The 13,704-nt window shown below is 40.2% G+C and overlaps 1 protein-coding gene across 4 annotated transcripts in view; it reads right to left on the reverse strand.

Moving 5' to 3' along the window:
* Positions 1-12,836, reverse strand: part of LOC149793489 (uncharacterized) — a 33,129-nt gene extending 20,293 nt beyond the window's left edge. For 3 of the 4 annotated variants that reach the window (XR_016422825.1, XM_089967474.1, XM_089967472.1), the window contains exon 1: positions 12,787-12,836. Coding sequence is in view for 2 of the 4 variants with exons in the window: in XM_089967474.1 (XP_089823600.1) it covers positions 12,787-12,794 (8 nt within the window). In the remaining 2 variants the exon portion in view is untranslated. Of the gene's footprint in view, positions 1-12,476; positions 12,645-12,786 lie in introns of those variants that run through there. The other variant, XM_089967473.1, reaches the window with a different exon arrangement.
* Positions 12,837-13,704: the final 868 nt, after the last annotated feature.

A 13,704-nucleotide genomic window follows, 5' to 3' on the forward strand; every position in this document is an offset into this window, starting at 1 on the left:
ATCGAAAAAAGCTGTGATAAGTAACGGCGTCAACATTTCGTTGTTTTATCTCTCGCGCTAGTCTATGGGTCGGCGTAAGCACGATTATACTTGCCCGCGTTCGAAATAATTCAATTGCCCGAGTCGTCTTTCCTGACCCGCCACAGCCGCTTAAATAAACTGTTTTATATCTACAAATTGGATCAGAACACGGTGGTGCATTAGACCATTCTGATAAATTATCACCGCGTAAGTAATTATTTTCAACGGTGACATCTGCTGACGGGGAATAATCGCGTCGTATTTCATTTTTAATTCTCCATATACCCCAACTCTCGTCCGGACTAGTAAACTCGGCTATGTTTCCCTTGTACTTTACGTCTATGTAAAATGAATCAATTGCAACTCTAACCGCGGTGTCGGGAAATCTATTTATCATCGAGAATAAATTGATAGCGGCGTAACCCAGCATAGACGCCCTCAAATGTGGATATACCGGGCTGTCTCCATCGCTGTAGGTAACAACTGTACCCAACTTTGTTCCATTGGACAAGAAAGCTGTTTTGCAGTTCACGTATCTATTTTTTGCCACTGCGTCCTTGATTACGAAATCATATTCTGCGTCATCTATAATCAGCCGTGAGCAATATCGTTTGTAGTCGCAGTTTTTTCCACCTTGTGTGAACTTACCAATTATTCTTCTACCGAGATCTTTTGCCTCGCGGTTTCGTTGGTTGAATATCTTTTTGGACCATTCGATGATATATTCCTCGTCGGCATCAATGTGTTTTCTGGACTCGTCAATTATGCTATCTAGACGCTCTGGTTCTGGCAACCAGACTTCAGTCTGCGCCCGGTATGATATAATCGCGTCACTGACAATCAACGAAACTAGCATGCTACAATCAATCATATACCGTAGCAGCGCTATTGGCAGCCACTTCTTTTCAGCCATGTGTCTACCGATCCAAATATAACAACAGCGATGAAGTCCTGCCGCGAATTCAAATGATACTATGCGAGCGAATCCGGTAAAATCAAAATCAGGCAGTGGTCCATTAATAGCAACACGAGTCATTTCATGTATGGGGTGTCCAAATCGTTTAAAGTACTCAGCGGCGGATCCATACCCGAGAAAACTCGCTGGATAACAGGCAACCATATCAACGGAAATCATAGCGTCGCGGTTGTATTCAGTGTTCAATAGTCTACCGTGATAGTATTCCAAACAACTGGATTGTACATCCGGTAGAAATTCCTTGCGCGTTGGTCTCCACGCATTTTTCCTTGCTGCAACATGAGCCGCAACCGATGGAATCGTAAAACAATTTGTTAGCAGTTGTTCATCATGCTCTTCAAATTCCATGGCGGTTTGTTTCATCTTGTTGTGAAACGCTTCAGTGCGATATAATTCACCGTTTGGTCTTACAAACTGATCAAAGGTATCCATGTCGTTTTCAGCGCTGCGAAGTAACCACACTGACACAGGGTCGTTTTCACACAAACAAGCAATAGCATCAAATAGTTTCCTCTCCGCGAGAAAACCATCCTCTCCCAGGAATTCCCCGGGGATATACTTTACTGTTCTATCCCGTGGAAATATTGTGACCGCGGGCGTCCACGCGTGTTCGTTATGATCAATAATTTTGATTGGGGCTCCATTTGATTTATACTTTGATTCATATAATACTTCACAGGTTATTGTTGTAACGGTTATTGGAAATCTCAGCGACGTTTCTAATCTCGTTATGTCGCTGATGGTTGCTCCTCGCTCGCGCACTGTCTCCTCCCATTGGTTTATTTTACTACGTCGTAAATCAGTCAATTTGTTTCCCCGACACGCATTTGTAAAATGCTCTATTACTCGTTCTGCTACACAATTTATCCCCGTTGACTGTTTCATCGGCGCTAGTTTTCGATATCAGGTTTCTTATTTAACGGGTATATTCCATAGACAACTGCTGTTTCAGGATACGCTCGTTCATAGTATGGTCTGTCAACTCCGGTTAACAGCCCTGGCTTGGAGTCGCGGCTAACAATAACTGTTTTCTTGTCGCTGAGAACCGGTTCAAATTTATCACGTATGATCCAATTACCTGATTCCACCCGGACAATGAATTTTACTCTGAAGAAATACTTTTTACCGTCAAGTTGTGATATTATCGTTGCTGCGCGGTTGTCGTTCATGGTAGCATCAACAACACCATCAATTCGAAATGTTGACCAACTATGAGATGCACCATCACGCTTGAATTCATTGATACAGTCGCGTATTTTATTCAACAGGGTTCTATCGTTTATTAACGCTTTTGGTGCGTCCTTGAGGACTCTATCGAGATTGAACTTAATATTTTTCCAGGGTTTAATTGCTGCTAATCTCTCGAACTCCTCCATATAATTAAAACAAGTATTTAAATGAAAGAATATAGTATAATGAATCACTGCAAATGGTTGATGATTGGGTCGACAACCCCGTGCAATAAATCATGTAGAGGTGAATTCTGCGGGTATCATTTACAAAGCGTTCGTAATGGTTCAAATGGCCCCCTACCGTGCTTGGTTTGCCACGTTGGTGTAAGAGGAAAATCGCAATTATGTATCAATTGTGGCGAAAAGCGATACAGAGAGTTAAAACGTTATTACGACAAGCGAATAAAAAACGCCGTCATTGACCCCACCGCCGACTTCGTCATCAAAACTCCTCAGGACTACATTGCAAGGTTTATAATTAAACCAAATAATGAATTAGACAAGTAGTATTATTATACAAATGAACCAAGAATTTCAGCCGCATCCTGTACTCGTTAATTACGAGGCATCTCGCGACGGCGTTGTTAGAAATTGTAGACTGAAGAAGCCGGTTGGTACCGTAAATAATCAGGGGTATTTGATGTTTGGTGCCGGAAAGAAGAAGTATTATGTTCATAGGGTGGTATTTGAAGTATTCAACGGATTAATCGAGAATGGGCCTGTGATTGATCATATTAATAATAATAAGACTGATAATTCTCTTATAAACTTGCAAGCCATCTCGCAAAGTCAAAATACCAAAAAAGGCGGAACTGGTAAACACTCAAAGAAAGCAAAACCCGTAAAGTCATTTGATACAACAACTCACGAGGAAAAAATATTTCAGTCGATGAATGAGGCAGGAAAATATTTTGACATTTGTATCGCCTCAATACGAAAAGTAGCAGAACGAGTATATCAAACAGCGATCTCAAAAAGGACCGGACACAGAATTCGATTTTCGTATATAAATAAGGTCACCATGACGAATTGTCTGTAATTGTTTAAATACTATCAATAGTAATAAATAACACACTGCGCAAAGTTCATTTTGTAAAATAATTTTTTTTTTATTTAGAAATAAAGATATTTATAAGAATATGAATATCGAAGACATCAATAATATATTAACCGAGATTTTAAAATTAAAAAATCAAGGAATTGTATTATCTGATAAGCTTGATAACCAAAAAATATTGTCCGATTATGAAATTATTAATGAGCAATCAAAGAAAGGTCGATATACCTTGCCACTCGAGTATTCTTTTATAAAGCGATTACAATATACGATCAATGAAAACTTGTATGGCAATGACGTAAATGCATTTATTGGACTATTTACTGCCGTTGAGACAGTACGAAAAAAACTCGGACAGGCTTTTGAACGACGCCGGGAGATTTCTAATAAAATTAAAAACATTAGAAGGATTATAGACGAAAACTCCCTGGAGCCCCCGATGGGACATATCCCCCCGCCACACTCGGCGGGAAATTAGAAATTACGGAGCAATTGCAATAATGGTAGGCGAATCACTTACTACTCGGCTAGCCAGAGAGCGGCTAGTAGCGCTTAAAAAGTTCATACCGTTACGAGACAGGGTCCGAAAACAACTTCAAACGCGGCAACAACTACAAACTGATTTTGCTGTTGGAAGTGAACAACTCTTTGCTCCGGTAACTAAAGCGACCAAAGATGTTACGGCGGCAACTGTGCCCGTCCTCGGTGCGCTTGAAAAGAGCGGCTCAGACCGAGCAAACAAAAGAGTCTCTGGAAACACTTCCTGCGAAAATAGCGGTTGCTACAACACGGCCGCCACCACTCGCTATAACGGACCCACAAGAACCTTATGTTACAATGGCCGATGAAGAAGAACTAGGCGCCACCGCAAGAGAACCAGAAGAAGAAATACCGGAAGAAATACCGGAAGAAATAGAGAAAGAGGGGAATATACCCCGTAATGTACTTAAAAAGAGCACAATAGACACAATTAGAAATCTCGGCTACGAAGAATTAGTCGATTTTACTGTTACAAATTTTGCTAAGGGCGCACGAGATGAGCATATCAATAGCGGCTACGAGAAAAATATAAGGTCGTTAAAGGACTGGACAAGAATAGTGTATTTGGCAAATAAATATAAAAATGAATTACCACCGGGTGATAATAATTATATAATATTCCACAATAAAGTAAAAAGTGAAAGACCAAAGCACGGAAAAGGATACTCTGTTGGTAAAGACGTTACTTGTCCTGGTAGTGTTCTCAGTGATATATCACGGCTGGAAGTACTAATCGGAGGAAAACGAGCCGGAAATAACTCTCCGGAAATAATCAATGAGGCCGCTGATATTTGCAGGCGGTTATTTGCCGGTGGTATCATGGACATTAATGTATATCGAACGCTCATAGACGAACTCGTGGACCACGGTCATTACAGCGATTGACCAATCACTAATTGGAAAACACTGGTGTTTTTTATAATAAAGATGATTATACACTACAACCATGATAAACCAGTCAGCGTCTACGTGGCAAACTCACGATTGCCTGTATACCGCGCGTGGTACGGAGACGGTCTCGGTAGCACCATTGCGGGGTTATTTACAAGAATGGCTCCAAAAGTGGCGCCGTTAGCTAAACAATTAGGAATGAAGGCCATTGATGTTATTCGTGATAGGGGAATCAGCGCTATTGGAGATGTTGCCGGAAAAGCGTTTTCTGCAGCAAAGGACAAACTAATGTCGTTGGTGAGAAAAAGAAAACAGAAACCACCGGTGATGCCATCAACGACAGTGATGCCTGCAAATGTCAGTAAAGTAATAAATAACGCGGTGGAAAAAAAACTAGCGTCGATGACGGAGTCATTGGCGGCAACCCCGCCATTGATGGCGGAGCCATCCACTGATGCGGCAACCAACGCGCTCATGAACGCGATAGCGGGAAGTGGTCTTAAACCAAAACGGAAACGACGTTGATGAATTGCAATTGAAAACACTTACATGATAATAATAAAATGTTTGCGCGAACCGCTGATCCCGCGTTTGATATGGACGCCCCGGTGCGCAGGGATGATTCTGTCCGTGATTATCAATATTATTCTTATCATGCAACGCAACCGAATCTACGATCGCGAATTGAACTTCAAGTCCAAGATACCAGTAAATACTTTTTGCCGTGTGAGGCGTTTATCGAAATCGAAGGGGAACTTGTAACAAATGCTGCCGATAATGCACCATACGACAACAACCCGACTATCCGAGTTGGTTTCGTCAACAACGGCGTAATGGCGTTATTTAAGAGCGCAAAATATCTCATTGACGGGCGAGAAATTGAATCAATAGAACGTGATGTTGATGTTGCAACAACAATAATCGGGCTAGCAAGATATTCTGATGATTATGCAAGGTCGGCTGGTCCGTCTATGATATTTACAAAGGATATTACTGATAACGCTGAACACAACCAGTTTTCTAGGGTAAAGGCAACAAATGCCACCGCGGTTAATCCAGCACCAGTCGGGTATGTAAGACCAGCTGGGGACTTTGATGTCATAAATGTTATTACTAATTACAATCTAGGGTTTGCAACACGAGTAGGGATGTTGCAAGGACAACACCGACAGTTTTCATGCGCAATTCCACTGCATCATATATTCGGATTCTGTAGAAACGTCAGAAAAGTCATCTATGGGGCTAAGCATACAGTAGTACTCGTGCGAAAGGGTAATGATAATGATGCAATCTGGCATGATGCTGGTGTTGCCGACGGTAAGGTCAATATAAAAAATATAGTATTGTGGATGCCAGTAATGACCCCATCAATCACCGCAGAACAGCGATTACTCTCATTCATGGAGACAGGTGGTAAATCACTGTTGAGTTGGCTTACAGTAACCACTGATGCTAAAGAGGATAATATGGATGGTATTTTTACATGGCACCTGGCATCCAAACAGGGTGTTTCAGCCCCGCGTCATATATTTGTAGCGCTACAGAATAAGGCGCGATTAGGTTCCCAAGAACGCAGCCATATGATATTTGATCAAATAGGTGTCAATGAGGTCTCGTTGAGAATAAACGGACAGCAGGAACCATCCGAGGATATACAACTCAATTACGGGGATAACCAGATTGCACGCGTGTATCATCGATTGCTGTCGTATATGGGCCGCGATCAAAACGTCGATACCGGTTTACAAATATCGCAACTTGATTTCAAAAACCTGTATCCGATTTATTACTTTTCGCTGGAACATCTTGATTTAATGAGACAATCCGTCGTTGATATACACTTCCGAGCTCGTGTGCAACGTCCTGGTGGTGTTGCCGAATATAGAGCGGTTGCTGTCATTCTCAGCGATAAATCAATGCTGCTAGAAGGCGTTGGTGGACGAATGAGAATCGTTGATGCACCAGTGGAAAACATGTAATTGAAAACATAAACGCGTTTACAATAAAAGTGTCGTATAGTGTTGTCAGTGTAGAGTTAACCGATGGTCAAGTCAAGAAATTACGATCAAAGTCCGCTAAACAGTGCGGAACCACAATAACGCTGAAGCCGTCACAGATGGCAGGTGGTAATCATAAGATATCGTTGACGGCGCGTCAAATAAAACATTTCAACGATGCAATAAAGAAACAGCGAGGTGTTCAAATAGATTTTTCGGCCGCAGCGATTAGAAACATGGAAAAGACCGGTGGGATATTTCCGCTGTTAGCTGCGATTCCAGCGTTGATTGCCGCGGCGGCCCCAGCAGTGGCGAAGGCGGCGGCGTTAGGAGCCGTTGGTACCGCGGCGGGAATGGCATTGAAGAAGGCAACCGGGAAAGGTTATAAAAAAAAACGACCCGTAGCCGAAAGGGTCTAAGACTACCGGGAACCCCGTATTCATGGTACTCGGGGAAGGGTCTAAGACTACCGGGAACCGTTTAATGACTCCTATGTCTAATTTTGATTTAATAGATGCCGCAAACGCGTTAGCGATCAAATACTTCAGAGGTGTTTTTATGAGGGATCAATTACCGACAAAACCAAGGAATATTGAAACCGGTATAATTAGCCTCGATAAATCCTCCGGAGCGGGGACTCATTGGGTTGCATACGCAATTGATCCGCGTGCGATCGTCTATTTTGATTCATACGGGTTAGCCCCGCCAAACGAGTTCATGCGGTATATCCGGGCGTGTTCAGCCCCGGTTTTTTATTCCACGCTGCCAACACAACAATTAAGTGACCCACCGATATGCGGCCGTGAGGTATTGAACGTACTCGCGGCGATTTCATCATCGCGAAAACCACCTCATGTGGTTGTAAACGAATACACTAGTGGGGTCGTAGAGGCCCGGCGGGTTAATTAAAAACACTGTTTTTTTTACAATAATAATGATTGATATCTGGGGACGACCGGTTTCGGCGCTGAAAGAATCCACGGAAACGCTCGCCATCGATGACATAAAAAAAACTAATCGAGGATGAAATCGCTGATACGTTAAATTTAACCAGTGTTGACCCGGGCGAAATAGTTGTATTTCAAGACCGCCAGGGTAAATTGAAATCCAGTAATGTGTCGCTGAATGACGTTTTAATACGACAGCGTGATGCCACCGAGAACACTATCGCGTTGTATACCGATGACGGATGACTTAAATCAGGTGAATCCATCTTGACGATAAATGGAAAAATAAGTACACTTGGCGACAATTATATAACCATGTCGAATTCGTTAAAAAATTTGTATGATAAATTTGACGCGCAAGCAAATCAGTTCGAGGGGATACAAAAGTCTGTCACCGATATACAACTCACTACTGCTAGTTTTTTTGGGACCCCGACGGTAACCGAACCAAATCTTGTAGGGATAAAAAGTACTATTTCGGAGTTTACAACGCTGTCGGGCCAATTTTACACGTTACGAAAAAATTTTAACAGGGCTGATAACACCATTGATAAATTCTTTGGTAAAAAAAATACCAAACCGGATGAAATTACAATAGCTATAAATGATATCACTGCGTATGGACAGGAAACAGAAAAAATCAAAACTGATGTTGCAACGATCAAAAGGAGTGTAGACGCGCATAAACGGGAAATAGAAATAATCGGCGCTAATGTTGAAGCGGACAAAAGGAGTGTAGACGCGCATGGACAGGAAATAGAAACAATCAAAATTAACGTTGAATCGATCAAAGGGAATGTATACACATATGGACAGGAAACAGAAAAAATCAAAACTGATGTTGCAACGATCAAAGCGGGGTTATACGTGCATATACAGGAAATAGGAACAATCAAAACTGATGTTGCAGCGATTAACAACAGACTACCGAAGGTGACAAAAATAAAAATCCCTCATGAAAACACCATCAACACAGTATACACGATTCAGCATGGACTATTCACTTGGACTCCTACACATAATATATAAATATCACCGCAACCGTCAAGGGTATTTATCGATTTACACTGGTTTCAATGATGCAGTTTAATATATCATCGTCAAGTTCATCCGGGTTTAACAATACAATATCAACAATTATAGACAAGGACGCAACTGAACCGTTTACAATTAGAGCCGTTGATAGAACTTTAATCAGGGCAGACATTACATGGTATGTGGAATTTGTAGCGGATCTAAGTAATTAAAAACACTAGGCCTTTTAAAATAAAAATGACCACCAAGGTAATTGAATCAGAGGTATCACCGACGTCACATCAATATCGATTCAATACCGTAAAAGAATTCTCCGCGAATTTGAAAACGCTTTCCGAACAATACCGTGTAAAAATAAAAAAATACCGCCGAAAAATAACCACCATCGACGCGGTCGTGTACTTGGTGTCGGGTATAGTAGCCGGTACCGGTGTTATTTTATCCACGGTGACCATGATGGCCCCGATCGCTGTTCCAATCGCTATCTCCGCGGCGACAACAATTGCTGGAGTCGCCAACGCAATCACTAGAAAGATATCATCGTGTTCTCAGAAAAAACTCAACGAGTATACAGTAAAACATCAAATAGTATCCGACGCGTACTCGAAATTATCCGGGTTGATCTCGTTGGCGATAGATAATTCGTTTATATCCGATGCTGAATTCTCCACGATGGTCCAGTTGTATGACTCCGCGATGTCAAAAATCGAGGATTTTCAACTGGAAGCTGGAAACCACGTCGCTGAAACCACTTCAATGGGCTTAAAACATTCTCCTGAAAACAAGCAGGTTGTTAATATTCGGTGTTGAAATTAAACACTAAAAACAGCAAATAATAATAATGTCGCTGAACCCCGAAGGGTTTCAATTACTTCAACGGATCGCGGAGAACACCACTCCGGTACAAACAAGTATGATATCGATAACATCAACGAAGCCAGAATTCAGTATAAACTTCCCTTCTCCGATTCCAGTGAAGGAAATAGCGCTGGCAAAATTGCGAATATATCACAGTTGGCCTAATATCCGAGCGGAAGCATTTAACGGACAACAACCTAATAACTCGCTGGTTTTTGCATGGACAAATAAACCCGATGGGACCCCAGACTGGAATGAGGTTACAATACCAACTGGGTCATACCAAGTAGAACAAATCAATAAAGAATTTCAACGCGGGATAAAATCGATCACAGGAAAAGAATCAAAAATCGCTATTACGGTTCATGAACCGACGTTATCGTCGACGATTGAAATAAGCACACCGGGGTATATGGTTGATATTTATAACAGTTCAATAAGAACCATACTAGGTTGGCCCACGAATCCACCTAATGAAATCCCCGCGGATTTGCACACGAATGCGCAATCGTATCATGAAATTAATCCCAGGTATCGAGATGATTTGTCTATTATGAAAAACACGTCACCATACGGCCGGTTTATATTTCAAGACAGGAATGCCATGCAGTGGTATTTTCAGTATGACAAAACCCCTGAATCGTTCACCATACTCACAGTTAATTTAAATGATATCGATAGTTTTTTATCGAGATTAATCGTAATTACCGATTGCAACTAGAACAACTACGGAAAACAAAAGCATAAAAACACGTTGAGGTGTTAAATCAACTTATATCAGACATGGAATATATCAATGAACGAATCGTTAAAATAATATCCGCTAACAGCGATGGTAATAAACAAAAATTCCTAACCGAGTATAATATCACAGAAGCCGATTTACCCGATTTCAAGTTTCCAGGATACAACGCGCCAGAACTAAGAAAGTGTCTTAATGATTTTCTCGGTCCATCAATTATCCTCAGACACGATAACGGAGATGGTGGTAGGCATATTGCTCCATACAACGTAAATATTGCATCGGTGATAGCAATCAATCTAGTGTGTGATGTTATCGAAGGGAGTTACCAGGTAGATACCAAGCAATCAAATCAAGCTCAACAGGGGTATATCCTTTATTCATTTTCACCAACAGCCCCTCCCGGATTCTTAATCGTTGAGAGCCCGATTAATCCGGTCTATATGCGATGCCATAATCGGTTTTTAACGAGAATTAATTTTAGACTTACCGATCAGTCAAATAACCTAATTGATCTACAAGAGGAGGAGTTAGTAATCACTCTGTTTGTAAGATCATTGTAAATAACTTCTTAGCAGCAGGGGGGGAAATGACATCGACGCGGTCGTCGCTGTGTTTACCGGACGCTGACGACGCTGGGATCGGCGCGCAGAAAGTGTATTAAACCAGATGACGTCACCGTCGTGTAGGATGGACCGTCGTCGTTTTTTTTTTACCGGGCGCTGACGACACCGGATCCGCTGAGTGCAGAAAGTATTAATTAAGCAAAATAACGATTGGACAAAATGTCGGATTCGCCCCCCCCCTGCTGCTGTCTTTGATTAAAGTTAGTTCTCTAACATAAGAGGTGTTCGTGTCTTGGTTGCCTAATCATTTCGTAATACCGTCGCTTGTAGGCAGAAATACATTGAAGCTTAATGCAATGCATTGGACCCTGAAATAAACGTCACTCAGTTAAAAATGGAATCAGTAAACAGCTGGTAATCAACTACTAAATAGTTAACAAAAACTTCACAAGTTTCCACTAGACTTTACAAACAATACTTTCTATTCAGTGATTATAGAATAATGTAACACATCCCCAATTTCTGATTAAAGGTTTTGCAATGTTTTATCCCAGTATTTAAACTTTTTCTCATTTTAATGTTTAATATTTTAACTTCAGTTGGCACTTTGTAGCCCGTGTTGTGTTAACATAACAGGAAAACCGCACACCCATCTGCCCACCCTCCTACCTACTGTAACAGGGCATACAAGTCATATAAGAATAGTTTTTGCTAACTAGATAATACCTGACTTAGGTTATATCTTTGGTGGCATTGTCGCTATAAGAACTTGATTAGCACAAATGGCATGATACTAACAAAGATGAATGCAATTTTTTAGTTTGATGGTTCTATTATGAACATAGCTTGAGAAATCATATTAAGATTACAATTTTAGAAAGTCATGATAAATATTTAATAGTCGCCAGCTTTTGCAATGAGGATGTAGCTCTCATCCAGATGTAGTCCCTCGTCATCTTTGTTAAATGTAAGGCAGAGTATATATCGAGTGCCAAATATTGTATAATCATGCGCTAAGGGCAAAAACTTAACCTAAGCGAATAGCAAGTGAAATGTAGTTCACTGCAGCCATTCTTTGTACTAAAGTTTTTGGAATTAATTCAGATACAATCATATGGTCTTACGAAATTAACTTCTTAAATCAGTAATTCAAATAACTAAACTCACTTCAAGTTCTGAACAAACCTATTCACTAAATAGCTTTATGCAAAAAAAATTGGAATGAAATTAAGAGTTTTTAGATTATATTTAGGTTTCGTACCTTTATGCTATGTCACACACGTTACCCAGTAATTAAATAATCAAATAATCAAATAATCACCAAAATTAACCTACAAAAAACAGAAGTGCATATGAATAATACAAACACAGAAAAAAAATAATAGTGATAAAGGTGATATTATTAATCCAAGCCTCGAACAAATTGCCATTAGTTTCTATTGCTTATATTAATTAGTTTTTCCCTTTAATACATATGTTTGTAACAGCAATACAATCTATGCAAATTAACTAATCCTTAAATTGGTCAATATGGCATACTAATGGACTATAATATATACAATTTAATGAACCGTGTTCGCTTTACAAGGATTGCCTATTATCTGGCAACATTACCTGAAATTTGAATTTTTCCAAGCAACTAGTAGATATACACAACTAGCAGATATTATTTATCTTACGCGGTTGACAAAGTCTCACAATTCAAAGGCACGTACGCTGACTTAGCTTGCCAATATGTGTTGAAAGTACAAGATAAAGGTGAACCAAGAACAATAGGTTATATCTTTGGTGGCTTTGTCGCTATAAGAACTTGACGAACACTCAACCACTGTGACATAGATTAAGCAATTCACCAATATACATGCAAGCGTCACTGAAACCGAGATAATTTTAAATCATGAAATCATAAACTAAACCTACAAACCTGTACATTCTGCTAGCAGCCGTTGCAACTGTAAACAGTGGATATTGACCTTCCCCTGTTGGCAGTTATCCAAAAATGATAATTTATGAATAGTGCAGGCAAGTAATAAGATCGGTATGGGGTTTTTCCAAGGAAGCCTAAGAGTACAACATTTAGCGGGGGGGGGGGGCAGAAATTTATTTGAAGTTAAGAAGGGGTCTTTATATTAGGTGGGAACCTCTAGTCTATAGCATAATGTACACATCATGCACAGGTGTGCAGTTGGATATTCTTAAGTTTAACAAATGAAGGTCTTATTAGTCTTCCAAGTGAGCCCAAATACCTCAAGATCAAATTTTGATATGATCTCTTTTTTTGTGTGATACAAGTATCCTCAATTGATTAGTTAAATTGTTTGCATTTATTTCAAACTATTTAATATTTAATTTTACATAATACAGTATTGCATGGTATCTTATAATAGCGTACATTATAATATAACAAGCAATATATGAAACAAATTGCGTACAATGAACTTGCAAATCAAATCACATGCTACTACTGTAATTTGTCCATTCGTGAATCATAATACGAAGGTCAAGACGTTCCACAAGTGTCATGAAAATCCACTGAAATCTGAAACAGACGTTGATTTCAGAATATTATGTTGTTTACGTTACTCAGATGCAAGTCAGGAAGGACATTGCTATAAAAATTGCGGAAACACAGTGTTTTGATGGTATGCACATTTTCATGTAATTACCAAATAGACAAAGACTGGATCTTGGGCGCTAACGAGGCTGTGTCATGCATTGCATTAAACCTAACAATGACAGAAAGGACAACAACCTTCATAAAAAATTGCGGAAGAAAACTGATTTGCGGATAGGCTCATCCGCAGACACTGACCACATCCTATGCCAAAACCACCAAACACCA

The sequence above is a fragment of the Sinohyriopsis cumingii genome, chromosome 8 (genome assembly GCF_028554795.1).
Source record: "Sinohyriopsis cumingii isolate HCF-2022 chromosome 8, ASM2855479v2, whole genome shotgun sequence".
Lineage (NCBI taxonomy): Eukaryota > Metazoa > Mollusca > Bivalvia > Unionida > Unionidae > Sinohyriopsis > Sinohyriopsis cumingii.